This window comes from Cetorhinus maximus, chromosome 1, assembly GCF_964194155.1.
Source record: "Cetorhinus maximus chromosome 1, sCetMax3.hap1.1, whole genome shotgun sequence".
Taxonomy (NCBI): domain Eukaryota; kingdom Metazoa; phylum Chordata; class Chondrichthyes; order Lamniformes; family Cetorhinidae; genus Cetorhinus; species Cetorhinus maximus.
The window spans coordinates 15,996,730-16,024,702 of record NC_135879.1 but is presented as its reverse complement, the minus strand read 5'-3'; the positions used below and the strand labels follow the sequence as shown (position 1 = coordinate 16,024,702).

General features: G+C 43.6%; 1 protein-coding gene across 1 annotated transcript; it reads right to left on the bottom strand.

The window, feature by feature from the left end:
• Positions 1 to 855: 855 nt before the first annotated feature.
• Positions 856 to 8,829, bottom strand: LOC144674358 (ATP synthase F(0) complex subunit e, mitochondrial-like). The gene is made up of 4 exons (XM_078535780.1): positions 8,677 to 8,829; positions 3,722 to 3,776; positions 3,275 to 3,373; positions 856 to 1,017 (listed from the first exon to the last, which is right to left on the bottom strand). The coding sequence occupies exons 1-4, from the start codon at positions 8,710 to 8,712 to the stop codon at positions 992 to 994; spliced, it is 216 nt and encodes a 71-aa protein (XP_078391906.1). The 5' UTR covers positions 8,713 to 8,829; the 3' UTR covers positions 856 to 991.
• Between the last annotated feature and the right edge of the window lie 19,144 nt (positions 8,830 to 27,973).

Below are 27,973 nucleotides of genomic sequence, written 5' to 3'. Positions count from 1 at the left end.
GATTTCTTCTCCGCCGATGCTGCCAGACCTGCTGAGTTTTTCCAGGTAATTCTGTTTTTGGCTGGATAGTATACGGAGGCCTTGTTTGCATGTGAAATTCCATTCATTTGTTCAGAGAAAAGACTGCAATTATGATGTGGAAGAACACTATTAGAGGTGTTCTGCTGCACGAGCGTAACTTTTCCAAAGGCGCTGCGTAAACGGGTTTTCTGCCAAACTGCCATTAAAGTTACAGTGGGAGAGCAAGACCAAAGAAATTCAGACTTTTGTCTGTTGCACTCAGCTTGTCAGCTGGATATGTTTCTAATGTAAAAATATGAATAGCATTTATTTCAGTTGAATTGTAAACCAATCACATCCAACTTGTATTCTACCCATTCTCAACACAAACTGCAAAAGCTGCAACCTTCATTCATATGGCAACTACAAAACTGGACCTCAGCAGGGACTATTCGGTGGTGGCAAAGCTTGCTGAAAGAGCTGAGTTTAAAATAGTGTCTCAAAGGAAGGGAGATGGTTTAAAAGGGACAGCAGTACAAAACATGCATTCCCAGGAGTTGGATTGTGTAGCTTTCATTGACAAACTAAAACCACAATAGATGTAAATTACTGAAAATATTTTACTTTTGCCCACGAATTTGGCTTTCACTGTATATACTGGTCAGTATTCAGCAGAATTTCCAGTTGTTCTAAACTGAGAACAGTTATAAAACAAACTGTAAACTTTCAAAGATGACAAACATCTGCCACCACTGACCCATGGTCTTGAAATTCAAAAGCATACATTTGGTAAATAAACAGTTGGCAACTTCTCCACAATAGATTTCAAAGGCATAAAATTAACAAAAGACAGTATGTTGTTCAAATAAAATTTATTCTCGCTCATTGGAAAAGCACACCAAAAATGTGTGCTGAATAGATACATCTGACAAGTCCATACTAGCAAATCAAGAGGGCATCATGCTGACTCTTCATCTGTTTTTAATGGTAATCATTTCAAAATAGTGTCTTCATTAGCTGAAATGAGAAATAAATTTACTTTTTATGTATATGTGCTACATACACAATTAAAATCTTTTAAAATCTGGCTGGGTTAAATGTTATGCTCAAACTAAGGGATGGTAGCATTGGAAAATCTCTCTGCTAAGTTGGGTACTTAGTGCAAGGATCAAGATGTTCTGGGACAGATACAGGGCAAAGCTCCTTTGCTTCCAGATCCTGCCGACATACAGTCACCCTCTTGCCCCATACAATCTCTCCCCTCTTCCTCCTCTAGTCTCAAAAGCATCCCTGCGCCAGTGTGACTTTTCACAGCACCTGATTCCATGGCTAGTATTCAGCTTAATGCTGTGGAAAATAGCATAACCAGGCAGATGACATTTCCATCAGTCTGGGCTAGATTCAAACCCTCGTTTAACAAATTTACATTTATATGTTTAACCTTTACTTGGAATGCCATTCCAAGATGATTCACAAAAGCAAAAATCAGACAGAAATCAATGTTGTGTCAAAGGAGCTATTAGGAATGATGACGAATAGAGAGGCGGTTTTAAGTCAGGCGTTAAAAGGAGGGGGAGCTGGAAAGACAGATTTTCAGAATTTACAGCCAAGGTGACTGAAGTCACAGCCACCAATGGTACAGTGAAGGGAATGTGGGATGTACAAAAGACCCAAGTTGGAAGAACGCAGAATTTTGTGGGGGTTGAGGAGCTGGAGATAGTTACAAAAATAGGAAGAGGTGAGGTCATGAAGCAATTTGAGAATGAAAACATGAGGAAGAGAATTTTAAATAAATCATGAGAGAAACTGGGAACCAACGTAGGTCAGCTAACACAGAGTGATGATGAAGTGAGATTTGATGTAAGGTAGGATTATGGGCAGCCAAGTTTTGGATGAGCTCAGGCTTAGAGCGTGGAAGATGGGATGCTATCCAGGAGAGCATTGATATGGCTGAGTCTGGAGATAAAGTATGGATGATGGTTTCAGCAACAGATGGGCTGAGGCAGGGCGGAAATGTGCAATGTTATAGAGGTGGAAATAACCCACCTTTGTGATGGGTGGGATATGAAATTGGAAGCTCAGCTCAAGGTCAAACAGGAAGTTGAGATGGCGAACGGACTGGTTTGAATGAAGGCAGCGGCCAGGGAGAGAGATAGAATTGGTGGTAATAATGCAGATTCATGGTGCAGGCTGAGGACAATGTGAGGAAGTGATGTTTCAATTGTAGAGAGCCTTGGTCAGCTTTCATCTGGTTGAGTTCTGGGCACCAATTCCCAGGAAGGATGGATGTACTGGCTTTGGAAGGGGTACAGCAGAGATTCGCCAGAACTTAAAAGCGTTTATAGAGTTAATCTATGAAACAGACTGCATAAAACTTGACTTCTAGTCCCTTAAGTTTAGAAAGTTGAGGGACGATCTAAATGAAATGTTTAAAATGATCAGGTAGTTACATAGCAGTTTCCTCTGGTGGTGGAATCTAGAACAAGGGAGCATAATCTTAAAATGAGAGCCAAACCATTTACATACCAACATATGAATTAGGAAGGGTAGGTCACTCAGCCCCTTGAGCCTGCCGCCATTCAATAAGATCATAACCGATCTGATTGTAACCTCAACTCCACATTCCCGCCTACCTCTCGATAACCTTTCACCCATTTGTTAATCAAGAATCTATCTAGCTCTGCCTTAAAAATATTCAAAGACTCCGCTTTCACTGCCTTTTAAGGAAGAGAGTTCCAGACTCACCACCTTCAGAAAAAAATTCTTATCTCTGTCCTAATTGGATGACTCCTTATTTTTAAATAGTGGCCCCTAGTCCTAGATTCTCCCACATGAGGAAACATCCTTTCCACATCCACCCTGTCAAGACCCCTCAGGATTTTATATGCTTCAATCAAGTGGGAATTTTAATGTAGGAATAAAAGCAGGAGGCACTTTTCTTCTCTACACAAAGGGTAGTGGAAATCTGGAACTTGCTTCCAAAAAACTTGTGGATGTTTGGTCAACAAGGCTGAGATTGATAGATTTTTGTTAGGTTAAGGGTATTAAGGTATACGGAGTTAAGCCGGGAAAATTGGGTTGAGGTAGAATCAGCTGGAGTGCAACTGAATGGCAGAATAGGTTCAAAGGCTGAATGACCTACCATGTTTCTACTTTCCTGATCTAAAATTACACTAAATATGTTTGTAGGCACGTACAGCTTTTGCTTTCCTTAACTGGCACCAATACATTATTGATTCCATGCCACGGTACCCATAACTTATTTTTCAAATACCTTCTGCCAATTGTTTCGCAATGCGCTCAAGCTCCTCGCGTTTCTTTTTTTCTTCAGCCTCAACTCTCCTCTCCTCTTCAGCAACAGGCTTTAGATAATCTTCATTATAAAATAGATAAACATGAACAGTTAAACCTCTACGTGAACTGTCCTTATCATGACTTTTTTGTATTTGCAGCTGGTTTCCCCAAGGAAGGAATTCCAACTCCTTGCCAACTTCATCATGTACAATTATCGCTCTATTCAAGTATTATGACTAATTGTTGGATTAGCACCTAAGCAGCGAATGGAAAAAGTGCAGCAACTTTTTAAAAGCGTAACTTAGCATTAACTTAAAAGAAACAGTGTCAACTTCAAGCTGAACTCTCCAAATAGCCTGGAAGAAATTTCTAATCTTTTAGAAAAATGTATTTCTGCATCGAGGGCAAAATGATCTCAAACTCTTACCATAACGCTTCTTCCCGTAGATAACACCAACCAGCAATGCTGAATACCTAGCCATCTGTAACAGAATATAATACAGGTTTACTGCAGCAGCATCACTTCACTCTCCAGAGCAAACTCCCACTGGAGTTATATAACAGGATATGTGTAATCACAATGGGCAAGTGTTTGCTGCAGTGGGACATCTCACAGCGTTCCTTGTTTGTCAGACTTGCCTCTGCACCCTTCAGCTCAAAATGTTTTGCCCACAAAGTTGTTAAAAGTGCAAGCTGCTAATGGCGCAGTGAGGGAAACAGGACACCTTGGATTGGAGTGAACAGGGCAAGTAACAGGCAACTCCTTAACCAATGAGGTACAAGAATTGAGAAGTAAACACAAGGAGGACTGAGGAGCACGAAGTAAAGGAGACAAATTCAACAGCAAATGAATTACAAAGCCAAACACACAAAAAAGTAGTAAAATTCAACTTTAAATCTCCCAAGAATGAAAACCCTAAAGGAATGAGACACCACACATGTAATAGTTAATTTTGGGTGCCAGAACTCGACGGTGACATTTGTTAACACTGTTATAACGATGCATACGTTTGTAATAATGGGACTTAATTTTCTTTGGCGAGTTTAATAGCCAGTAAATGGGCAAATACACCAGGTTCCAAAAAAAAGGCAAGGTTAAAGAAAAAATGCCTTTTTTGTGTAGCTTAACAGCACAACTCAGACAGCAACTTTTGCCTCGCCATTATTTTGACTGCAAACTCTGGCTCAATACTACAGCTTCTCAATGTTTGCCCCTCAAAGAAATACTTCTGTATATAAAACTGCACAAAATAGTGAGCCGATTTGTGGGTGTGTTGGAAAAAGTTGTAACACTGTGCCAATGCTTCAATTAGAAGTTTTTGTCGATTACATTTATGGGAGATGAAATCACTGAAAGATTGTCATATCTAACAAAAGCAGAGTTCCTTCACGCCTCAAATAAAATTTCTGAAGTAGATCAAGTTTACATTTGACTTTAGATAGAATGTGAATTCAGTTACTTACATTCATGAGAGCTCATTTACTTTGGAAATGGAGGTGAAAAACAATAATCAAAATTATTTACAGATATCTGCATTTGTGGGGAGTCAACCGAGCTAGTCATTCCCCCCTTTGTTACCTGTATTTATAATTTAATTACACCAAGGGCTACCTCTTTTCTGCACTTATTTCAAAAACATGAGTCACCTCTCCCCCCCACCCCAATTTTATTCACTGTCATTGGCAGAGTGCCATCAACTGCCTCAACTCAGAAATAGGAAACAGGGTCAGGATAATTTGGGTCATTTTCAGATTGGCAAACCCTAACCAGTGGAGTGCCACAGGGATCAGTGCTGGGGCCTCAACTGCTAACAATCTATATTAACGGCTTGGATGAAGCAACAGAGTGTATTGTGGCAAAATTTGCTGACGATACAAAGATGAGTAGGAAAGCAAGTTGCAAGGAGGACAGACTCAGCAAAGGGATACAGATGGGTTAAATAAGTGCGCAAAAATTTAGCAGGTGGAGTATAATGTTGGAAAATATGAGACTGTCCATTTTGGTGGGACGAATTGGAAAGCAGATTATTTGAATGGAGAGACTGCAGAATGCTGTGGTACAGAGGGATCTGCGTGTCCTTGTACGTGAATCTTAAAAAGTTAGGATGCAAGGTACAGCAAGTAAGTCTGAAGGCAAATGGAATGTTGATCTTTATTGCAAGGGGGATGGCGTATAAAAGTAGGGAAGTCTTGCTACAAATATACATGGCACTAGTAAGACCACAGCTAGAGTACTGCACAGAGTTTTGGTCTCCTTATTTGAGGGATATACTTGCATTGGAAGCAGTTCAGAGAAGGTTTATTCAGTTGATTTCAGGGATGAAAGGAATGTATCATGAGGAAAGGTTGAGCCTGTACTCATTGCAGTTTAGAGGGCGGTGATCGTATTGAAACATAAGATTGTGAAAAGGCTTGACAGGGTAAATACTGAAAGGATGTTTCCCCTCATGGGAGAGTCCAGAACTAGGGGCAACAAAATAAGGGATCTCCAATATAAGATGGAGGAGGAGGAGGAGGAATTTCTGCTGAGGATTGTTAATCTTTGAAATTCTCTACCCCAGAGAGCAGTGGCATTTGGTTCATTGAATATATTCAAGGTGGTTGTTGTTTATCCCTAGTTGCCCTTAATGCGGTGGTGAGCCACCTTCTTGCACCACCGCAATCCATCTGGTATAGGTACACCCACAATGCTGTTAGGGAGTTCCAGGATTTTGACCCAGTGACAGAAGGAACAGCGATATAGCCCCAAGTCAGAATGATGTGCAGCTTGGAGGGGAACCTGCAGTTGATGGCATTCCCATGCATCTGTTGCCCTTGTAGTAGAGGTCGCAGGTTTGGAAGGCACTGTCCAAGGAAACTTGGCAATTTGCTGCATTGCATCTTGTATATGGTGCATGCTGCTGCCACTATGCATAGGTACCTGCTCCTATTATGTTCTTAGCTCTGGGATTCCCTCCCCACCTCCCTCTTCTCCTTAGAAACGTTCCTACCATTTGGATGAAGCTTTTGTTCATCTGTGCTAATATTTTTTCCTGTGGTCTGGTGCCAAATTGAGCTCGGAAACACTCCTGTGAACTGCCTTTCTATGCTAAAGATGCCATTTAAATACAAGATGTCTTCTCCATCCACAATAACTCATTGGGTCAGAATTTGCCGGATGGGGCATCTAATGAATTGGTTATTCTTTTTCTTGCACACTTCTGCTCAAACTCCTTTTTCCCTGTTAGCTGTTCGAAGCACGAGCAGGTAGCAGCATGGCAAAGGCAACAGGACACCTAAGACCTTGGTGAACAACAGGACGAACAGTGCAGCTCCTTAGCCAATGAGATTCTAACGATTGAAAAACAGAGGAAGGACTGAGGAGGGTGAATTGGAATGGGTGAATGAAATATCAAATCAGGCTCTGAAAGAGAAACAAACGGAGGAAAAGACTGAATTGAAAGTAGAGAAGGTACACAAGAAAAAACTCCAACAATTCACCAGCTGAAGGAAGGAGGCTCCATATTTAATTGCTCACTTTCTGGGCCAGAGCTTGATTAGCCAAAATGTCATTGATGGTACTTTGTGCTGTTGATTACTAAACTTAACGTCCTGTGATGAGTTTAATGGGCAATTAATGTGCAACTGCACAAGCTTTGTGAAACTCTCAAAGATGAGATGTGTTTTTGCAATGCTAATTACAGAGCAGTGCAAACCGTCACAATGTGCAATTCAAGGACTATCTCGAGACGGCCCGTGAATTGAGAATCAATCAAACTGCTAGAATTTTGCACATTAATAACAGCTCGCCATGTGTGCCACCATTATCTTTCCAGCAAATTCCAACCCTGAACATCTAAAGGCTGGGCTATTGAAGACAATTCACATATTATTCCAATGTGAATTATTTCAGGACTCAAGAGGGCGCGACCTCAATAAGGTACATACTTAGTGCGTAAAATCACTATCCCGCCTATCTTTGACCTTGCTGAAAACTATCTGTAGAAAGCAGAGAATTGATCATCGGACAGTTTTCTATGAGTCCCTTGGTTGGAAATAGGCAGCAAAAACCTAGGCTGCAAATAAGGGCCCTAGAAAAATCTAACCTGAATCAATGTTACTTCAGAGACTCAGTCTCCCCTCCCTGCAATTCCAAGTTCCCCCCAACTCAAACCCCCACCGCTCCCCACCCCAACTCCCCCCTCAACCCCCCCTCCCTCAACCCCTTCCTCAACCCCCCCATCCCCCTTCCTCAACCCCCCCATCCCCCTTCCTCAACCCCCCCATCCCCCTTCCTCAACCCCCCCATCCCCCTTCCTCAACCCCCACCCCAATCCTCAACCCCCACCCCAATCCTCAACCCCCACCCCCACCCCAATCCTCAACACCCACCCCCACCCCTTTCCTCAACCCCCACCCCAATCCCCCCCTTTCCTCAACCCCCACCCCAATCCTCAACCCCCACCCCCACCCCAATCCTCAACCCTCACCCCCACCCCTTTCCTCCACCCCCACCCCAATCCCCCCACTTTCCACCACCCCCACCCCAAATCCCCCCACTTTCCTCCACCGCCACCCCAAATCCCCACTTTCCTCCACCCCCACCCCAAATCCCCCCACTTTCCTCCACCCCCACCCCAAATCCCCCCACTTTCCTCCACCCCCACCCCAATCCCCCCACTTTCCTCAACTCCCACCCCAAACACCTCCCTTTCCTCAATCCCCCCCTTCCTCAACCCCCACCCCAACCCCCCCCTTCCTCAACCCCCACCCTTCCTCAACCCCCCCCTTCCTCAACCCCCACCCTTCCTCAACCCCCACCCTTCCTCTATGCCCCCCCCTTCCTCAACCCCCCCCTCCTTCCTCAACCCCCCCTCCTTCCTCAACCCCCCCCTTCCTCAACCCCCCCCTCCTTCCTCAACCCCCCCCTTCCTCAACCCCCCCCTTCCTCAACCCCCCCCTCCCTCAACCCCCCCTCCTTCCTCAACCCCCCCCTCCTTCCTCAACCCCCCCTCCTTCCTCAACCCCCCCTCCTTCCTCAACCCCCCCCTCCCTCAACCCCCCCTCCTTCCTCAACCCCCCCTCCTTCCTCAACCCCCCCCTCCTTCCTCAACCCCCCCCTCCTCAATCCCCCCCTTCCTCAACCCCCACCCCAACCCCCCCCTTCCTCAACCCCCACCCCAACCCCCCCCTTCCTCAACCCCCAACACCTCCCCCCGCCTATCCCCAGCTCACCCTCCCCTCTCTCTGTGCCCGAGCTCCACTCTGTCCCTGTCCCAAGGTCCTGCTTTGACCTTAGTTCAGGCTCCACTAGGCCCGGGCGCAGGGAAGCCGCTCTCCGAGAATTCGGCGCCGCGGGGCCTGACCGCCAACGTCGCTCCCCCTGGATCCCCGCTCCCTTACCTTGATTAAAGGCGACACCTGCACCGGAGGAACCATGGCGGCCGTCAGCGAGTCTCACCGGGAGGAAGAAGAAACCAGGGAAAGGTCGGGAGGGCGTCTTACGACATCACGCCGGCTCGTCCCAGCAGCGCGGCGCATTACGTCATCACGCGCGGGCGGCGTCTCCTGGTTGGTCAGAAGTTTTGAATCCGGGTAAAGTTGTCTCTTGAGTTGCTGAGAACTTCTCGCTGTCCGGAGGTGTCGCATTCACAGCAGCTGTGATGGTATCTTTACGGTAAGCAGCCAAGGAGCCAATAGTCTGCCTGAGTGTCATCTGTAGCATAAGTGACTGAGGACGATACCATCCACATAGTGACGTTAGAGAGCACATGACCCAGTCTAGTGTTAGACAGAGCTGTGTGTAGCAGCAAGCATGGAGATACCTCCTAGCTTGTACCCTTTACTGTATATTTGTAAATAAAATTTATGCAGAGAAACACCTTTGGCCACAAGTCCATCAGGCCATGGTTGGCACGTAACGTCTTAGAGGCCCTGCGGGAAAAGGAGAGGGTGGATCCTGTGGGATGGTTCCCCGAGCAGACTGTCAAAGTCATTTGGCAGAATGCCTCATTGCCAGAACTTTCCAACAAGCACCAAGACGTGGCTTGGCTGGTGGTGAGAAAGGCCCTCCCCGTCAGATCCTTCCTACACGCCAGGAGTCTCATCCCCTCTGCACGTTGCCCTCGAGGTGGCTGTGGGAGGTGTCAGCTGTGGCTCAGTTCATAGCACCCTCGCCTTTGAGTCAGAAGGTAGTGGGTTCATGTCCCACTCCTGAAAAAAAAAGTCAAGAACTGTGAATGTACTCAGAGTTACATAGTTGTTGGGAAAGATTTATTCCAGACCACACAGCTCAATACTCCTCGAGGTGGCTGTGGTGGGGAAGAGACCGTTGTTCACCTCCTTGTGGATTGTGCCTTTGAAAAGAAGGTCTGGAGAGAGATGCAGTGGTTGCTGTCGAGGTTCATCCCGAGCAGTTCTGTGACACAGGACTCTGTGCTCTACGGGCTGTTCCCAGGGACACACACCGAGACAAACATCAACTGCAGCTGGAGGATCATCAACTCGGTGAAAGACGCGCTTTGGTCTGCCCGAAACTTGTTGGTCTTCCAGCACAAAGAGTTGTCCCCGACCGAGTGTTGCGGACTGGCACAATCCAAAGTCCAGGACTACCTGCTGAGGGACGCACTAAAGCTTGGGGCAGCTGCCGCAAAGGCGCAATGGGGAAGGGTCGCTGTCTAAGACCTTTCTGCCACAGCGCACCGAGGGGCTGGGAACTGTTTAAACCCCCTCGGGCTGTACAGCTCAAAATGAAAGGCTGTAAATGATTGTAATATTGTTTGTACTGATGCACCTGATGATACATTTTGTAAAAGTTGAACCGGATTGTACCCTTGAAATGGTGTTTTTGGAATGGTTTGGAATGTGATTGAAGATATTTTATGAATAAAGTATATTTTTGCAAAAAAAAAAGTATATTTGTAAATAGTTCTAAGAATCAATAAAGACTTACATATGCCTACAAAAACTTATTAAGATCCATGGAACTGTAACCAACACCCTTCAACACAGTGGCAGCTTGTGGAAAAACCCAAGATGTTGCAGAAAATGCAGAGAAAAACTAGAATGCTGAAAGACTGAGAAAAAGTTCAGCAAAGCAGTCTGACTGAAAAGAAGCGTCAGAAGCTAAGGCGCAGAGGAATAATCACCAGAAGAAAGCTCCAAAGAAAGGCTTGGAAGGCAGAAATTTAAAATTCTGTATGGCAGCAAAATAACCCACTGAATCTCCTTTGGAAGATTCAGCTTCTAATCCCAGAGTGCAGAGCCAGCAGGTGAACTAAACCTTTTAAAACTCCAGGCTTCAGCAAGTCCTGAGAAATGTTTAAATAATTCAGAGTCAGAAGTACAGTCTGAAAAAACCTGTTACTACAACCTGTTACTGAGGTGCATCTGAGTTTGCTCCAAAATAATAATTAATTAATTAATCTGGGAGAATCACGATTTGTAAAATCAGCTGAGAGAAAACAAATGCTATGACAAATTTGCAACTTTAAAGTAAAATGGTGAGCAAGAGAACTCTTCAGGTTGTCAATCCAAGCAGCCATTGTTTAATTTTTAAGATGAGCATGATTGCCTTTGTAGCGGACTCTGACAAAACTGGCAAGTGTGGGAAATTCCTTTGTCTCCCAAGTGAATGGCAATGCCATCTTGAAATTCTGAAAGCTCTTAAAGCAGAACCTATACTTTTAAATTTTTAACCATGGATCAGAATATCTTTCATCTAAACAATTTGAGATTATCCAAGTGTCAAATCTAACAGAAAATTTGGTGTCCGGGAGAACAAAATTTCTAAATTCCAGAGCTGCCTCAGGGAGATCAGTTTAAGTTCCAAAAATGTTAATAAAGAAAAAAAAATGTTTTATGACATGTCCTGGGACATGTCAATAAACTTCAGTGAAAAAATGTATTTAATTTATAAACCCTTCATGAAACCTCATCCTGCCCGTGGATGAGGTTCCATGAAAAATGCGATGGCCGCCTGGGCTCTTCGCCTGCCCGCCAACCTTAAGGTTGGACGGGCAGCTTTCTCAATTGGCTTAATTAGTTCATTAATGGCCTTAATAAGCCTTTGACAGTTCGGCTGCATGCCTGCTGAACTGAAAATCTAAATGGCGCGCGGTGACGCTGGGACACACACCCGAAGATTCAGGCCAAGGACTTGAATGGGCAGATGGGCTAGTGATAATGTAGTAATGACAATGTAAATGGATGATAGTAATAACAATGTAAGACATAAGGTAAACTATAATCACTTAAAATAGGTTGGATAAAGACTTGGGGGGAGGTGTAGTATAAAGGCCTGGTACATAAAAGTTTAACATGGGACTGAATACAGTACTGCCCACAAAGTATTGTAAGAGAGCAAATTACCTGCATCAAGGATCAGTCTAGTGTTGGACAGAGTCGTGTGGACCAGCGAACATAGAGACAGCTATTAGTTGTACCATTTACTGTATATTGGCGAATAATTCTAAGAGTCAATAAAGACTTATGGTTAACCTTTCTATATCCACGAGGATTTCTTTAGATCTATTGAACTGTAACCAGCACACTACAACATCATCAAAGGGAAAGGAACTGAACAAAAAGTGCCATTTATTTCAGAGGAAAACATCTAAAGGAAAACTTCAAGCAAAGAAAGAGGAACATCTTGCATCTATATTGTACCTTTCATATCTCAGGACATCTCAAAGCGTTTTACATCCAATAAAGTACTTTTCGAAATTTAGTCATTGCTATAAAGTAGGAAACACAAACAAGTTCCCACAGACAGCACAGCGGTTGAACGATAAATATTGGCCAGAAACCCTGCTTTTAGAATAGTAACATGGGATGTTTTACATCCGCCTAAGGGAGCAGGGTTAATGTATGATCTGAAAGATGGCATCTCAAAGAGTGCAGCACTCCCTCAGTGCTTTCAACCTGCATGTAGGCTTACATAGGAATATGTAGGGGGCAATTTTCACTGCACACTTTAAGTGCTAAAGAGCCTCTAAGGTGACCAAGATGTGGTCTTAATCTGAACCGCTGGTTTAGACCATGTTTCGCAGAAGACACCATTTTAGTAAAGGAGTTGAAGGCTGTGCCCAGAGGCTTGTTAGACGCCTGATTGCCATGTAATAGCCCTTATTAAAGAGGCTGCACAACATTTTGGCAGCTAGCACATCAACTAACACCCTGGCTAAACGGCTGTTTGGTAGGAAATGGTATTGGTGTCAATTTCGAGCACAATTTAAAGGAATATTCACCATTCCATGCTTGTTTCTGTTGGAGCTGTGAAGTGAACCTTTAAAACAGATTGAGACACCTTCTGGGGCACTTTGCCAAATCTTCATTAACACTTGAGCAAAATTTATTCTGGAAGTTGTCTGAGGACTTCACCTAAAAAAAAATGTTCTTTTTACTGCACCTTACAGGAGTCACCAGGAGAAAAGGAGTGCTTGGTCATGGGTATCTTGCTGGTGGTTCTCCTTGGACTGGATGAAGATTGGGAGCAGGGCATGAGGCCTGGTAGAGCATCAACTGTTGTTGCAGGAGAGAGGGACAGGAGGGCAAGATGGCACCCTTTCCTCCTGCGGGTACAGGACATCCCTCCACCTCTGGACTTCCTCCACTAGGACCTCCAGCGCTGCATCCAAGAACCTGTGTGCCTTTTCCCTCAGTCACCCTGCAACGTGCTGCTGTGTGCCAGCCAGAGTGCTGCACGCTTTCAGTGGAAGAGGGTGCGAGGAGCCCACATTTCACTGCTTCATGAGAATCGTGTTCCTTCACACTTGGATGCTAAACCTGCAGGTTTCTCCAGACAGTTATGGTAATCAGCAATTTGAATCAAATTGTGCGCTAAATCCAGCCTTTCAAACAGGTTAATGTTTTTTTGCACTGCACCCACTGAGTGCTCGTTTTCACACTTTGGCCAAAATAGCCCCCACCCCCCACTCCCAAACTTCTGAATTTGGATAGCAGAGTTATGTTTATGGTAGCCGCTCCATTTTAATGGAGGAAAGGAAACTTACAGGTTCCCCAATCATCAAATGCTCCAGTCCCTATAATGTCCACTGGTCATGGAAGGTCTCAAACATACCTGCCAGCCCTGAATGCTCCTTCTCCTGAATGCAGACAAAGACACAGAAAGGAGGCAGGCAACCAGAGCAAACACTTTCATGGCCCACAGCTAACCTGAGCCTGTGGTTGGCTGCAGTGGGTGTGCAGAGGAGCCAGTATGAAAACCCCAAAATTTTCCTCTTTGTGTAGATTTAAAAGCAATAATATCCAGATATGGACACAGCTGCCTTAGGTGCTCTGATACAATGGACCTGCTGAGGATCTCCAGTATTTTCCACTTTTGATTTTCAGCAGCTACAGTGTTAAAATTTTATCCCTGTTTGCTCTTTATGATCATGTTATTGTCCGAATAAAAAACAAAGCACTCAAATCCAGGGCCTTGCAAATGCAAACTGATGAACATGTGGTGCTTTAAACCGCAGTAGGTGAAAATATAGAAAAGTTCCAACTAAAAAAGGTAGCGGTATCTTTTTTCGCAGAAAATTGACCAGCACACAAGCAGATAATTCTTCAATAGCTACCATGGGGTGTTTTGCACAAACAGGTAGAACAGGGCCTTGATTTAATGTCTCATCTGAAGGGTAGTTCCCCCAGGACAGCATTCCTTTAGTACTTGAACGCAGTGTTCAGCCTAAACTGTGTGCTCATGTTTTGGAATAGGGTTTGAACCACAATCTTTTCACTTGGAAGTAAGAACGATATCACTGAACCAAACTGCATTTCATGCAGCAACCCAAAAAAAAACAATGAAATGTTACTATTCGTTTTAGATTAAGTTATCTAAAGTACACCTAGAACCGTCCAAAGTGTGGATGTTTTAACAAAATATGAGGCAGAAAATAAGCAGTCAGATTATATTTTTCCCCCAGTTTGATGTTTTCTGAATCAGAAAATCTGCTTTCTTTTCTTGACGGGACCTCAACCATCTTCCTCCCTATGTCATTGGTTCTGACATGGACCGTGACTTCTGGTTCTTCCCCTTTCCCCCGCAGAATGTTCTGCATGCGCTCTGAGATGTCCCTTACCCTGGACACCCTGGCAACATACTATACAGATTTCACATTGAAGGTAGCAGAACTGCCTGTCTGTTCCTCTGCCATCAAATCCCCAATAATTACTGAGTTCCTACACTTTGCTGTACTCAGTGTGCAGTCCTTTGCCTCACGGTACCAGGCTTAAGTCTGCACTCCTCCAAAGTGTCTTCACCCCTAGTGGTATTCAATGCTGAATAAAAAATATTATAAATTGGAGCAGGAGTAGGCCACTTGGCCTCTTGAGCCTGTTCCAAAACTAAATAAGATCATGGCTTATTAGATAGTGGCCTTAACTCAATTTTACAGCCTGCCCTCCACCCCACCCCCCAATAACCCTCGACTCCCTTGTAGATAAAAAATATGCCTAACTCAGCCTTGAATCTATTCAATGACCCAGCCTTCACTGCTGTATTAGTTTGAGAGTACCACACTCCTGGAGGATTCCTGTACTCCCTGCCTCATCCTGTCTTTCTGAGTGGCCACTCACTTGATTTTCTGAACTCTGTCTGGCTATGGGGGCAACCATCTCCTGGAATCTACAATCCAGGAGACATTTATCCATCCTTAAACCCTGCAGCTGCCCCTTAAGCTTAGAAACTCTCAGTGTGAATCTGAGCAGCTGGAAGCATTTCCTCCAAAAATAGGCCTCCAGAACATAGGAAACGTCCTGACGTTCCCACATGGTGTAGGAATTGCAGGCAATGGACCACAGCTGTCCCTTCATACTAATTAGAAATTTCAAAAGACTCCTTAGATGTGAGGTGATTTTTATATAATTGGTTAACGAGGTCTAAGCGACACTATTTTTATATTCACCCTTCGGTGTAAAGTAACCAAAGACTATTTATTTACTCAAGCTCAGTATAAGATCCACTGAGATACTAAACGCACGGAACCAAAATATTAGCTATCTCGATGTTTTACCTAGATAATTATCTTAGAATCCTCCGGTTCTGCAACTCTATTCCTTCTTTTCAGCTGGACTTGGGAAGCACCTTCCTTCTCTCTATTGAATTCCCACATCACCAAATTCACAGCTTTCAGTCTGATTGTAATTCGCCGAGCTCCGTTTCCAAGTTTTGTGCCTATTCTCAGTCCGTTCATTACCCTCCCCTCAAGAGGGCCTGTTGTGTTGGAAAACATGTACTAGTGTTGACACCAACCCTCCATTTATCCATGGCTGTTTCTTTGTCCTCCCATTGCCACCAAAACAACAACTTGTAGTTATATAGTGCCTTTAACATAGTAAAATATCCCAAGGCACTTCACAAGAGCATTTTCAAACAAAATTTGACACCAGGCCATGTTGGGTAATATTAGGGCTGACTACCAAAAGCTTGGCAAAAAAAAATTTAAGGATTGCCTTAAAGAAGGAAAAAGAAGTAGAGAGGTGGTGAGGTTTAGGACAGAGATTCCAGAGCTTAGGGCACAGGCAGCTGAAGATATGGCTGCCAGTGGTGGAGCAATTAAAATCGGAGCTGCTCAAGAGGCCAGAATTGGAGGACAGCAGATATCTCCAAGCCTTGTGGGACTGGAGGAGATTACAGAGAGAATGAAGGGCTACAGTCACTCTGGATCACTGTTGCAATAGGCACTGAGGATACTTATGGGAGAGACAGGGAAAGAGAGATGAGGGGGACAGCTCTCTGTGGAGACCTACTCGCCCTCGCCACGGTTAAAACCCTTAGGTGGCCAATTATTGGCCATTTAAGGGCTGTTTTGGGCCAACCTCACTTTTGAGGCTGGTTTGGGGAGGGGGGGCGGGTGGGGGGGGGGTGCGGGTTTCAGCGGCAGGGGGATGTCTGGCTTCAGGCTTCAGTTGGGAAGGAGGAGCAATGGCTCCACTCAAGGACCCCATTTCCACGTTGGACAGCCTCCTCTGACATGGTCTGCCCCCTGCAGATGGCGGAAACCCCGCCACCTGAAAATCCTGATGCAAACTGCTGTCCTCAAATTAACGTTTTAACAGTTAGCTATATAATGTAGATCATGCTGTGAAATAGGCTAGATAGCAACTTTAATGCTTTCTTGAAATTGCTTGCATTCACTGGGCCCTGCAGGGATAAAGCACTTAACATTACAGAGGAAAAAAATTAGATTTTTATACTATGTCTTTGGATTCAAAGCACTGTAACGCAATGTGGATGATAAGTTGCAGTCAGCCCTGCTGGGAATTAATGGGGGGGCTCAGCTGTCTGTGTAAATATAACTTCTTCATCGCTTTGTGTGGTGATATTCTCTCTGGGATACAATCAGCCCATCAGGCTCTACTTTTAGCTTTTGCTGTTACACACTCGATCATTCCGTCTGTCTAGCCAGCTTATAAAGGTTTTCTAATAAAGCTACTTTTAAATGCTGCATGACATGCGAAGCCTTTTGATTTTTTTTTTAAGAGCTCACTCTGCTTGCTGCAAAGTTTTGGTCAATCTCTTCTGAACAGTGCAAATATCAAACTGATTCTATAAATGCATTTGGTTTTACTATTTTATAGAGATGGGGGTTGCTCTTCTCAATCTTTTCCTTTTCATTTCAATCTTAATCAATCTTATTCTGTTCTAGAGTCCTGTCGTTAATATACTGTAATTTATTTATTTACTTTTGACAACAAGATCTCACTGTAAGAAAGTTGCTCTGCTCCCTTTATAAATTAAAAAAACTGCATAAAGCTGTATAAAGTGTACGAATTTAAACTCGGCAAACCAGATTTAGCAACACACACAAAAGGTAGGAGCAGGAATAGGCCACATGGCCTGTCAAGCCTGCTCCTCCATTCAATACGATCATGGCTGATCTTGAACTTCAACTCTACTTTCCTGCTTGCTCCCCATGTCCCTTGATTCCCTGAGAGACCAAAAATCTGTCTATCCCAACCTTAAATATAATCTACCCTCTGGGATAGAAAATTCCAAAGATTCATAACTCTTTGAGTGATATAATTTCTCCTCATCTCGGTCCTAAATATTCGTCTCCTAGTCCACAGTGTCCCCTGAGTGTTTTAGATTCCCCAGCCAGGGAAACAACCTCTCAGTATCTACCCTTTTAAGCCCCTTCAGAATGATGTATGTTTCAGTGTCATCTCTCATTCTTCGAAACTAGAGAGAATAAGAGGCTGAATTTACTCAGCCTCTCATCATAGGATAACCCTCAAATCCCAGGGACCAAGCTAGTGAACCATCACTGCACAGCCTCCAATGCAATTATATCCCTCCTTAAATATGGAGACCAAAACTTCTCACAATATCCCAGGTGTCATCTCACCAATGTCCTGTACGTTTGTAGGAAGACCTCTTTATCCTTGTATTCTAAGCCCCTTGCAATAAAGGCCAACATGCCATTTGCCTTCCTAATTGTTTTATGTACCTGCAAGCTAACTTTCTGTGTTGCTTGTATGAGCACACTCCAATCTCCCTGATGTTACAACAGGTGAGGAGGGGGTCAAAGGTCTCCCCTCTTTTCCCCCTCCTTGTTTGACCGCAATAAGGTTTATGTTTAAAATAAAGGTTATACTTGCCAATTCAATGTACTTGACTGTTTGCGCTGTATTATAAATAACTAGCCAGGCAGGCTTTCTTGAGTTTAACAAAGTAAGGGGTAAGTTTTATTACACTAAAACTGACCTGGGTAAAAATATTAAAAAGTACACCCAACTTCCACAAACATGCGCGTACACAAACATACACTGGAAAACCACGCACACAAATACAGATTATTGAGTAGAGGAGGATAAATTTGGTCAAATCAGAGTTCATAAAAAAGGGAAACAAAGTTCACGGTTTGTAGCTTTCTGTCTTGTCTGGCTGCAGATGGGATCTGAGGGCCTTCCTTCCAGCACTGAGGCAGTTTACAGCTGTAGCTGGTATTTTTTTCCTTCTCTGGAGAGGTTACTGTGAAATTTAAGTCTTTCTTTAAAAACTCTGTCTACTGCAACAATGAAGACAGAATCAAATTTATTAGACAGGGCTCAGTCTTTAGATGGAGAGAGGGAGAGAGAGCAGGAGGCTTTTCTTCACTCAACCGCTGTCGATGTTCTGCCCAAGTACGTGCTTCACCCACGCATAAAACTTGGTTGGTTACTTGACTTCTGCCCAACCGCCAGTATTTCGAAAAGAAATTTGAATTTTCCAATGATAACTCAATTAGATTATCTGAAGAGCTATCTTAGAAAAAACTGAGGTATTTTGTCAAAGCAGTTAACCTTTGAAAGGTTCATTTTCCATTTTGGAATGCTGCGGATGCCTTCATAGATATCTTTGATAAAACAGGAAGAGGGTTGTTTACAAATCCCCTGATAAACCATTGCCTGTGCTGGAATTCATAGACTTGTTGTCTTTGATATAGTGATGTAATTAGATTTGGCCATCTTGCTGTAGATTTGAAATCGCTTTAGCCTGTCTCAAAGAAAATCTGTCTTATTAAAAGCCCAATATTTGACATAAGCACATCTTTATAATGCTGAACGTCAACATTTACAAGTTTCACACCTTTTAAAAAGTATTCTGTTTTTCTATTCTTATGAGGAAAATGAACAATCTTACACTTCCCCACATTATACTCCATCTGCCATTTTGTTGCCCACTCATTTAACCTGTCTATATCTCTTTGCAGCCTCTCTGTGTCCTCATCACAGCTTACATTTCCACTTAGCTTGAGCATTAAATTTATTTGATTCAGAAAAAAATGTCAACTTTTTGAATATCCGCTTAAGGCATCACGTATCCCAAAATCAAAATCACTCATTGTTGAAGCTCTCTCAGCTTTCCTTAACCCCAAAACAGGTAGGTATTGCGTATTTTGTAAAGCATGAATGCCCAATCAACATTGCCTTTAATCTCATTCCACTTGCACTAACATTACTATCATGCTAAAGTGATTCAGACATAAACATTTTAAAGTAAAACAGCAACAATTAATATATAAAAAGATCATGTGACTAGATTTTACTTTATTTTCACTAGCCTACCCATCCCTTGCTGTTCAATGGAATTAATCCAGCACATGGACTTCTTCATAACTCAGTCAATGCTGCTTGGTAATCAACTCATGACAAAGCGTGGTTGAACAGCATAGAAAGAAGCATTCACTTCCCTCATCTTCTTCCTTGGGCAGCTTTTCTGAAGATAACCAACTAAGGTTGGTTTAATTCAGCCTAGCAGAGGTCGAGGTGAAAATACTAAAAGGTCCTAGTGGGGTCCAAGCATTCTAGTATTGTATCTACCAGGCCACTCATGAAAACTGCATATATTCTTTTTCTTTAAATAATAATAAACAGCATTCAATGAAAATGACTAAATCCTCATGTAGAAGCTCAAGAAATTAATTTCAGAATATTTTCCGCTTCTCCGAATTTTGACCGTGGGTTCATTTAAAAACCGCTGCCTGTTAAAAATATCAACAACAAAAAATTAGAATTCATCAAAATATCATAAATTCTATCCTTTTCAGCTTATTTAAATGGTAATGCAGTGCAGTGTGTACTGAGCTGATGTCTTCAACATCATGAGTTCAACAGACATTAGCATGAAGTTATTTAGATACACATTTCAATCAGAGCAAAATATGTGAATAACTTTTTTTTTAACTATCCGTAGAACAGAAACAGTATAGACAAATATTTTGTGGAGTTGCTTTACTCTTTTAGGAATGGTACCCAAAGGAAAATATGTTGACACAAGGTTCTTGATACCGTTACATTTTTGAAGAGAACTTTGTTTTTGGGAGTCAGGGTAATTTGGTTTAGAGAAATTTCACGATTGTTGTCTGCGTAGAGAGTGGTCTTGAAGGTTGAGGTCATTGGCCTTTGTGGGCTTAGTGCCCAACTCAAACAGGCAAATGAAACCCTCTTTCCTCCTGGGTGTCCGGGAAGGTTATCAGGCACAATCAGGAGTTCAATGGAATACTTCCCTTTTGTTTGGCTGAGATCAGCTCCAACACCACTCAAGAAGCTTAGCTATATCCAGGAAAGACCATTGATTGCCACCCCATTCATCAGATTCTACCGAATTGTGTAGTGTTACAAATTAGGAATAGCGTTAGAATATACACACACACACACCGCGCGCACACAAAATTAGCTTGAAATAGATGAAGAACAAGGTTAGTTTTAAGTTCATTGTGTTTTAGGTTCATATTTATTGGAAATTGCTTAAGGTGTCACGTGGAAAACAAACTAGAGAAATTATTATTCTTAGATAAGCTTGGTTAGTTTGAACAAAATGCCATAGTTGGAAGGGGTAACAAGTAGTATGAAGCAGTGCCAGGCTCTTCATTCAACCTTGCTTAATGAAGATGCTTGCTGAGGCATATATATTCAGTGGTATGTGGGAGCATTAGGCTTGACTGCAGGACACATTAGCCCAGTTCACCAGCATGCTGAGGGGTTAAAAACAGCTGCACTGAATGGTCATTGTGAACCCTTGTTAGCAGGTCTAAGGACAGGCACAGGCATAAATAGTTGCTAGCAAAATGAATAAAACCTTTTTGAAGTTCGTGTGGTGCCAGAGATGGAAGGAATGGAAGGATAGGACTAGTTTGGAACACATAGCTCATGAAGTGATAAGGAAAAGATGAGGTATGAATATGGCCAGAATACTTGTGAAGGTCCAAAAGAGTAAAGGAGGATAGACTGACATCAGACCCAAAGTTTAGGCAAATAACTTGATGCACCATACAGCCTTTTGAAATAAAATCAATATTTATAGGGCAAAAACTGTCATAAACCATCCAGATATCCACCCCTGATAAAGAATATAATATACGAGGCTTTGGGAGGGTTTATTGGAGTAGATGGTGGACAAGGACTCTGAAGGAAGACTCTGGTCAAACACTCCTGAGGAGTTCCAGAAGTCGAGAAGACTTGAGCACCAAGTGGGGGAAGAAATGAAGAGACAAAGAGTTGTTTGTGCATGCTAGGTGTCCTGCTCAATCTGGAATAATACTCGCTATTTGTCACAATTATATGGTTTTGCTGTATAAATAGTCATGTTATATCCCGTCTTAAATTCTTATGAAATCTCAACATCTAACTATATTGGTTGCACTCGAATGCTGACTGATTGATTGGATAGTGATAACTGCCCTTTAGTTTTCTAAGTTTAACTCAGACTACCCTTCAAAGATTAAAATTCTCACAGCCATAGCTGCAGTGTGTACTATCTACAGAATGCCCCAAAGCAAGTTGGCACGATCTCCCAAACCCACAACCATCACCTCCTATAAAGGCAAAGGCAGCAAGTGTGTGGTAACACCATCACTAAGTTCACATTCCAAATCACACACCATCTTGGCTTGGACATGTGTCACCGCTCTTTGCTGGGTCAACAAACTGGCATTCTCCATGTAACAGGTTTATGGGAGCACCTTCACCGCACAGACACAGTGGGGCCAAGAAGAAGGCCCATCACCACATTCTCTGGGCAACTACAGGCGGGCAATAAATGCTGACCTTGCCAATGATGTTCACAGCTTGAGAATGAATTATAAAAAACCTCTGATGAGCAAAAAAAATTGATCAAATTTCAAATAAGTAAAGGAGTTACCACCAAGATTTGTATTATGGGATAGTTATTATGACCTTGGCTGTCATGAGAGGCTTCACAGAGACAGCACAGATTGGAATTGAGTTATAACATTATAGTCCAATATTCTCAGCAACACAGGGCTGATAACAATATTTTGCATAATTGACTCTTTATCTCTCTAAAAATGTTATAGTGTATGATGTGATATATTAGCGGTAATAAGAAATCTTTTGCTCCTTTCGTGTGACAAAAGCCTGTTACACTAGATCGAAAGAGATTCAGCAAAAATGCTCAACTGGTGTCAGGGAAATAGGGTGATTGTAGGTTTCTTAAAAGAAAGCTTAATTATTTGATATATCTTGCTGAAGTGAGGCAACAAACTATGCCTTGAAAAGTTTACAGTATCAAATGTAATATTTTTAAATAATATTTTACAGTAATGTTGTAACCCTTTTATGTAAGTGGCTCTGTCACCTGCAACTTGAGTAGGCTTTACGCACCAGTGTAGTATTTATTATTATTCTTGCATCTGGTATGGAAGATTAGGGTTCATTCCTCCAAATCATTTGTACACGCTCACAAAAGCAGACAAGTTGCTGGGAGCATTGGTATTCCTGCATTTGGAGATTTATGACAAGCCAGTAAGTCAAGATTATATGTTTGTCAGTGATGCATCAATCTTACACCTGATCCAATTCTAGTCTGTATGTCTGAAAGACAAGGCACCTCATTGCAATTGAGATAGGACGTCCTTAGTTTCCTCTAAAACCATTTAGAGGATCTAGAATCCACTTCAAGATTCGTTATCCATGAGCAGAATTGAAAGCTAGGGGGCTTAAGTCCTCAGGTGGATTCATAGTTGTTAAAAGTGTGCTAAAAATCATTCATTCTTTGTGGTTTCTCTCAAACTTCCACATTCTCTTGAGTTTCAAACTGCAGAATTAAATTTGACAGAAGGAGGAATGAAAAGAGATCCAGTCTCAAGAGAGAAATTAGTCCTGATAATGATCTCATCTCACATGAAATTAATAAAAGATTTATATTTCTACTAATGATAATGAAATGTGAAGTTTTGTTTTATTCATTCATGGGATGTGGGTGTTGCTGGCTGGGCCAGCGTTTATTGCCCATCCTTAATTGCCCTTGAGAAGGTGGTGGTGAGCTGCCGTCTTGAATCGCTGCAGTCCGTGTGGTGTAGGTCCACCCACAGTGCTGTTAGGGAGGGAGTTCCAGGATTTTGACCCAGCAACAGTGAAGGAACAACAATACAGTTGCAAGTCAGGATGGTGAGTGGCTTGGAGGGGAACTTCCAGGTGGTGGTGTTCCCATGTGTCTGTTGACCTTGTCCTTCTAGATGGTAGTGGCCTTGGGTTTGGAAGGTGCTGTCAGAGGAGGTTTGATGAGTTCCTGCAGTGCATCTTGTAGATGGTACACACTGCTGCTACTGTGTGTTGGCGGCAGAGGGATTGAATGTTTGCAGAGGGTGTGCCAATTAAGCGGGCTGCTTTGTCCTGGATAGTGTCAAGCTTCTTGAATACTGTTGGAGCTGCACTCATCCAGGCAAATGGAAAGTATTCCATCACATTCCTGACCTGTGCCTTGAAGGTGGTGTGCAGCTTTAGGGGGTCGGGAGGTGAGTTACTTGTCGCAGGATTCCTAGCCTCTGGCCTGCTGTTGTAGCCACTATATTTGTATGGCTAGTCCAGTTCTGGTCAATGATAATCCCAGGATGTTGATACTGGGGATTCAGTTATGGCAATGACATTGAACGTCAAGGGGCGATGGTTAGATTCTCTCCTGTTGGAGATGGTCATTGTCTGACACTTGTGTGGCGTGAATGTTACTTGCCACTTCTCAGTCCAAGCCTGGATTTTGTCCAGGCCTTGCTGCATTTGGACATGGACTACTTCAGTATCTAAGGAGTCATGAATGGTGCTGAACATTGTGCAATCATTAGCGAAAATCCCCACTTCTGACCTTATGCTGGAAGGAAGGTCATTGACGAAGCAGCTGCAGGTTGGGCAAGGACACTACCCTGAGGAACTCTGCAAGATTGTAACCATAAATCTCATTAACAGAAGATGAACAAAAGTCAGTAATTATTTGGAAAGTGCAAGTGTCTGGGAATGTTTATGCACTGCAACATAATCTTTGGACTTTCACAACTTTATAAAATATGCAAACATTTTATAATCAGCAAACCTCAATGTTGTTTCATTTATAGCACATAAGGAAGCCATTCAGCCCATTATGTCTGTGCAGACTTATTGCTTAATCGAAGTTGACTGAGAAAATCACAGTAACTGTAACTTATAGAATCAACTCACCCATTGGGCAGAATCGTCTGGTCCCATTGGCATTGGGCGTCATGGAAGGTGGATGGGGGGAACAATTCAGTGTGAGGGGCAGAAATCAATTTCACAACGACATGAAAGCACAGCGGGATCATCCAATCCATGGTGAAATGTGAATCCCGCTGGAGGCTGGCATGAACCCGATTTGCATCCCGCTAATGGGATGCAAAGTAAGGCTCGACTGGAATCGTCCCCCAACGCATGATTTATCATTACACTGGTGGGAAAACATACCAGCCCAGAATATGACTGGACAAGTGTGATGTGCAGAAGTCAGGACTTAGCGTTAGATCCTTTCTCAAATCACAGACATCTGAGGAGATGATGTTGGAGCCCTATGGCTACCGGGCCCTGGAGGGACAAATGCATCACATGCAGGGTGGATTCTCATGGACATGGCTCTGCCGCAAAGCAGCACACAGAATGTGGGAGGTGTCCGCTGATGTCTCGGGTCTGCTTTGGAACATCACGGTCTTGGCCATGGGCTGCTATGGATGATCGACAAAGTGGCGGAGAGGAAGGTCCAGGTTTGATTGGGAGAGGAAGGTGGACAAGGGGTTGAGGTTGGGAGAGGTGGGGGTGAGCTTGGGAGAGGAGGAACAAAGGTGACAGTGGGGAGTGACGTTGGGAGGGGGGAGGACGGAGAACAGGGAGAGGAGGGTGTAACATGGAGAATGCAGCAGGTAGGGAGGTAGGTGTAAAGGAGATGGAAGGTGTAAGGGAGGGAGTTTGAAGGGGGGAAGGAGTTCCAAAGGGGGAAGGTGTCCAGTGGGGGAAGAGGAGTTCAGAGGGGGGAGGTGTCATGGGGGAGGAGGGGGAAAGGTGTCCAGAGGGAGGAATGTGTCCAGGGGAGGAAAGAGTTCAGAGGAGGGGTGGTGTTCGGGGGCAGGGGGGAGGACGGTGTAAGGGTGGAGGAGGGAGTAAGGAGGGGGTGGATGTCCAGGTAAATGTTCAAGGTGGGGTCGGTGGAGTTAATGACTATCTCCTTGAGAATGAATTGAGGGTGATAGGAGGGAATGGTGAGTATGAGAGGGGCAGAGGGAGGGTGAGGGTACATCGGTAGTGGTAGAAGGGACAGTGAGGGTGGTTGATGGGGACTCAGAGGCAGACATGGACCTTGTGGTGGGAGGGAGGAGGTCAGGAAGGTCAATGTGGATGGAAGTGGGATTCTCAGGAAGGTAGGGAATGTGGACTTTCACCTGGACATCTTGGAAAGACAAGGGTTCAGGTTGGTAGGTGACAGTGGGGAGGTGCAAGGTGATGCCAGAGTAGTCGACAGTGATGGGGAAAAAGACATGGGTGACAGGGGGAGGGGAAAGGATGGGGAAGCTAACAGTATACTTCACTACTGCCATGGTTGTCGAAATGGAAAGTAAGCAGAGCCTTGTGTTGGATGGGCACAGGTGCTGCATGGGAGTGCGATCAGTGGGTGGGTAGAGATGCAGGTCAGCTCAGATGGACAACTGAAAGAGAACCCCAGCAGGCAGCACTGAAAATGCTTGGGACTGTAAGATGAGTGTGATGGAGGAAGGTGCCGCATGTGTGGGGGAGTGGTTGTATGATGCTCTGAAAGGCCCTGACACACACACATTTCTCCCACCAGAATCACTCGTGGTCCAGGTGCGTGCAGCTGAACTGCTAGTGGGGGGGATGCAGTGGGAGGACTTGTGTAGCCTGTCAATGACGCTGAAAGACAACATTACACATTATTCAGTGAAACTGAATATTATTTCAGATTATAAAGTGACAAAATGTGCTCACCTGTGCAACCACTTGTGATCAGAATTTCTTAACTTTTCTACGTCTACCACTTCTTCTTGGTGCTGCCCTGACACCCACAGCAGGGGTGGAGACAGCCTGTGCTATGGTTGGCCCTGATACCTCTGATAACTTTAGCGTGCGTCGTCTGGAGAGCCAAGGCCTTGAGGGCCCTGGCCTGCTTTAGCTGTCCTCCCGTGGGCCAGCTGCTCCCCCTGCAGTGACAGAGGAGGAGGTTGAGGGGGGTCACAGGCGAAGGGGACTTGGAGGGAGCGGACAGCCTCTGAGATTCCTCAGTGGATGACCCAGGGATGTCCACTCCAGCAGTGTTTGTTACATTATTGCTGGAGTTTGGCTATGTTGGAGGTTTTGGTATTGGAACATGCATGTGTGTATGTGTCGTCATGCACACATTTTTGTTTTGAAGCTTGATTTTGCTGAGGATATTCAATCTATTTTGTTTAAATACTGTTTGTATAACTTTTTTTGGAGTAGCTGTACAGAGGTTTGTAATTTGCATTGTTACTATTGACAATGCAGAATAATTAATGAATAGGTGAAGTGAGAGCATTGCCATGTTATATCTGACAGTTGCTGATAACAGAATGATTGCACATCTACTTTCCAACTTCATAGATACAAACAGTATTTGAAAATGACCAACCAGTCCAAGCTTTGAGTGTAAATTATCGCAAAGTAATCCTGTAAATACATGTTAAGATAGTAGAATTGCAGAAACAAAATAAAGACAAAAGTCTAGCATTACCGTGGGGACTATTAGCTTAATGTGCTTATCTGGCATTCTTCTGTGTCTTACTTTAATGAAGGCATTAAATTGTTTATTTGAAATGAGTTACTGGAGACATTAAAACAACAGAGGAATGCTAAAGGAATACTTTAAACTTTGCACTTTAGTATATCTCCTATAGTAGTTTCTAGCCTCATATTATCTCTAACACAAGCCTTTAAAACTTTCTAGATAGGGGATAGAACAATTTAATGAACTCTACTGTTTAAAAAGTGTACAGGACGTGTAGATAAAGCAGAACCACTTATTCATTCTTGTTACTGACCGGTATGATTCAGAAGAAGGGGCTAAAAGCTATTGAGCAAGTTTCAAAACCGAATTTCAGTCAGATTTCATCTCTGCCACACTGAAAGGGCCCGAACCAAAATCACAACAGACATCCTCTATGACAGTATCCATGGTGCTCTATCTCCTTGTTCTGCCCTGTAGCCTTAGACATAGACCTTCTCGAACACCATTTCTCCAAGGCCCAGTTCTGTGGAATTTCTCTTGCTTGATTCCACTCTTCTCTATCTGAGTGTGGCCAAAGCATCTCCAGAAGACGATCTCTCTTCCTCCCTCGACAGTAGCTTCTGCTCACCAAACACTTCTCTCCTTACTGGTCTATATCGTCTTAGGCCCCTATTGCTTCACATTTAAATTACTTGTCCTTCAATTTAAATCACTTCATGACCTCACCCCTCACAATCTCTGTAACCTTCCCCAGGCCAGCCCAACCCTGAACTATTATTTTTACCCTTCTATCCATCCCTCCCTTTGTCCTACCAATGACAGATGTGCTTGAAGCACTTTAGGACATTTTGTCCATGCTAATAGACAAATTTTTATTTTTGATATTTGAAGGTGAATAGTAACAGTTGTGGTGGTGTCTTACATTACACTCAAGTTGCTGTGACAACCTGCATTTTTTATATGTCATGTAGCCTGGGAGCTAGGGCTGGCTCTCAACTGCAGCCTCTTGCGATCGGGTTTCTTGGCGCACTCATCTTTAAGTGGCAGAGAACTGATGGTAAATTAAACTTTAAAATGCCTCTGCGGAAGATCAGAAACGATCTGCATCAGGTGCTGATGCTTTAACCGGCCAGTCACCAGGGACCCATTCACTGTCGAGCCGAATGTTTCCATTTAAGGCGCATTCATGTGGGCTGCTTCCTGTCTCTGGGGGGG